Here is a 2,951-nt window from a genome sequence, read left to right as displayed (position 1 = left end):
GATTTACACCCTCGGAAACCCTGTACAGGGTCGCTATGGGTCGGAACCGACTCGACGGCACTTAACAACAACAACAACATAAAATGTCTTAAGCACTTGTAAAAGAAAGGATGATGAGAGCTTGTGACAATGAGGTGTAGTTTAGAATGGAAGGTGGAGGGTATTCTCTGAGGAAATAATTCTTAACCTAGGATCTCAAGATGGTTATAACTTTAGGTAGACAAAGCATGTAGCATTCTGAATCGAATGCCTATATATTCTTTAGCTTTATTTTACTGAAAACCTAAAAGTCACAGATTGCTTCAATAATTAAGTTTTGTTGCATGTGTCCTGACCATCATTTTTGTTCTCAATAGTTCTTAACTGTTACCTGATGAAAAAAGAAAAAAAAGAAAGGAAGAGAGAGCGAGCGAAAGGAATTTGTCCACCATTAAAAACATGATATTTTATCCATTTCTGGAATCAACTTCTGACAAGTCGACTCCAAATCATGGTGACCGCCTCTGTGTTAAAATAGAATTGTCCTCCATAGAGTTTTCAATGGCTGGTTTCTTGTAAATAGATCAGACCTTTGTTTCGTAGTACCTCTAAATGAACTCGAACTTCCAACCTTCTGTTGTTGTTGTTGTTGTTATGTGCCATCGAGTCGGTTCTGACCCATAGCGACACTGTATAGGGTTTCCGAGGGTGTAAATCTTTACGGGAGTAGAAAGCATCATCTTTCTCCCGCGAAGCAGCTGGTAGTTTCGACCTTCTAGTTAGCAGCATAGTGCATTAACTGTTTGCACCACCCAGGGACTCATTACTCAGTACAGAAGCCTGAAAAAGTCTTAGAATGCCAGTAGATATTTGGAGAGAAATTGGGTGGATGGCTGAAACCTTTCAGTGAGGACAACAGCCTAGGATGGTCCATTCTCTTGGCTCTCTGAGGGTCATAGCTTTCAACTAGCAGAGAATCACAACCACAGTCAGCATGAATCTCCAACCAGAAGACAACTCGATAAGTCTCAGTTGCCTGGACAAATGACCACATCTGAGATTGGCTTGCTTCACCTGAAGGACTATGGCGCATATGACTTCTGCCTCATCAGACTGGCTTGTTCCAGCAGTCCCAACATTAGATGAAATATGTACTGTCATTTGTATTTTTATTAAGGAAGAAAGCACACACAAACACACACAAAGAAAAACTAACTTAGCCCAGAAACACCTATATTGATTCCAAACTCAGAAAAGTATTCAGGAAAGGTGGACTCTTTTAGCATAGGTTGCCATTTCCACACTTTACCATCTACCTCTGCCAAAAAAAAAATCTGTGTTGAATCTCTCTGCCTGGGTGGAGTTGCTTTCCAAAGGCTCTTCCTGATTCTGCATTGGTCAAGCACCCAAAACACCAGTAGCTGTAGAGTTGGTTCCAACTCATGACAACCTCAGGTGTGTCAGAGTAGAACCGTACTGATTTTTTCTGAAGTAGATTGTCAAGCTTTTCTTCTGGGTGCACTTGAACCTGCAACCTTTCAGTTATCAGTTGAGTGTGTTAGCCATTTGCACTATCCAGGGACTCTTGCCTGCTATGTCCTAAATTGGAGTCCTGGTATGGTGCTATAAGATAAGCACTGGGCTGCAAGATTGGTTTAAATTGTGAAGTTGTTGGTTCAAACTCACCAGCCACTTTTCAGAAATGCTATACAGGGTCGCTGAGTTGGAATTGACTCAATGGCACTTAACAACAATAATGTCCAAAATTATGATGGCCCCTACAGAGTCCTGATGTGGCATTGTGGGATAAAGCACTGGACCGCAAGGTCGCTTGGAACCACAAGGTCGGTGGTTCAAATTCCCCAGCCGCTCCTTGGAAATCCTGCACGGGTTCACTATGAGTTAGAACCGACTCAAAGACACTTAACAAAAACAAGATGTAGCAATCAACAATTTTTATCATCTGCACAAAACATTTTAATTACCCATTGTTGAAAAATTATAGAAGATTGAATAAGACCAGAGATTTACTTTAAATAAAATATTTTTGTTTTATAAAATTGGAACAATGATCATCTTCATCTCTCTTAAATCCCACACAGCACAACAACTTGATTTGTGCTGACTGTAATTCATTTATCTGAAAGAAGCAAAGTAAATGAACTGGCAAATAAAGTCTACTCATAAATTTAACAAACCAAATGTTTTGAAAAGGCTGTTACCACGTTTCATTCCAGGGTGCACGCCCTTGATGCATGCGGTTTCTGGACGACAAGTGGACACAGTGAAGCTGCTGCTGAAGATGGGAGCCAATACCAACATGCAGGATGCTTACGGCCGCACGAGTTTATGCCTGGCGACTTACCTGGTACCAACTTGTGTCTGTCACAGGGCTTAAGGAGTGGGCTGTGCTAAAGGTCTCTTTAAGTGGCTGGGTAAGAGACGTGTGTTTACAGAGCATCATTATGCCCTGGCCTGTCATGTGGCTCCCCACAGGAGAATCTTGTTCCTGTTCTCCCAAGGCTCCCTGGGAAGGAGAGGTGGAATCCCAGGGGCCACACTGTGAAGCCCACCGCTCACTACTGCAATGTTCAAAATCAAGTATTAAGACAAAACTTAGCAAAAGAGGTACCTAGAAATTAAGCCTTGGGCAGATCCAACTCAGTAACAAATAGCATTATCATAGGTATGACTTTTGGCAAATCACTTGACTTTTCTGTGCTTCTCCCCTTGTTTGTATTAATATAGTGAAAATATTATTTACTTCACTATAAAGGTTATCACAACTGAAGGAGAAAGCATAGATGGGATCACTCAGCACAGAGATGGATCCAAATTCTTTCTTGACTTTGAATATTGGCCATGGGTTTCAGATATATTCAATGGTGTTCCAAGTTTTTCCAAAGAAAAAAACAAAACACACAGTTCCAGGAAATGATGTCACAAAATGGTAAAAAAAAAAAAAAAAAAAA

At 40.9% G+C, this 2,951-nt stretch overlaps 1 protein-coding gene across 1 annotated transcript in view; it reads left to right on the top strand.

Moving 5' to 3' along the window:
- Window positions 1-2,951, top strand: part of ANKRD55 (ankyrin repeat domain 55) — a 210,984-nt gene that overhangs the window by 75,766 nt on the left and 132,267 nt on the right. Inside the window, exon 4 of the mRNA XM_006874653.1 lies at window positions 2,217-2,347. Within this exon, the coding sequence (XP_006874715.1) occupies window positions 2,217-2,347 (131 nt within the window). The remainder of the gene's footprint in view (window positions 1-2,216; window positions 2,348-2,951) is intronic.

Source organism: Chrysochloris asiatica, unplaced genomic scaffold, assembly GCF_000296735.1.
Source record: "Chrysochloris asiatica unplaced genomic scaffold, ChrAsi1.0 scaffold00291, whole genome shotgun sequence".
NCBI lineage: Eukaryota > Metazoa > Chordata > Mammalia > Afrosoricida > Chrysochloridae > Chrysochloris > Chrysochloris asiatica.
This window is presented reverse-complemented; position numbering and strand designations above follow the sequence as displayed.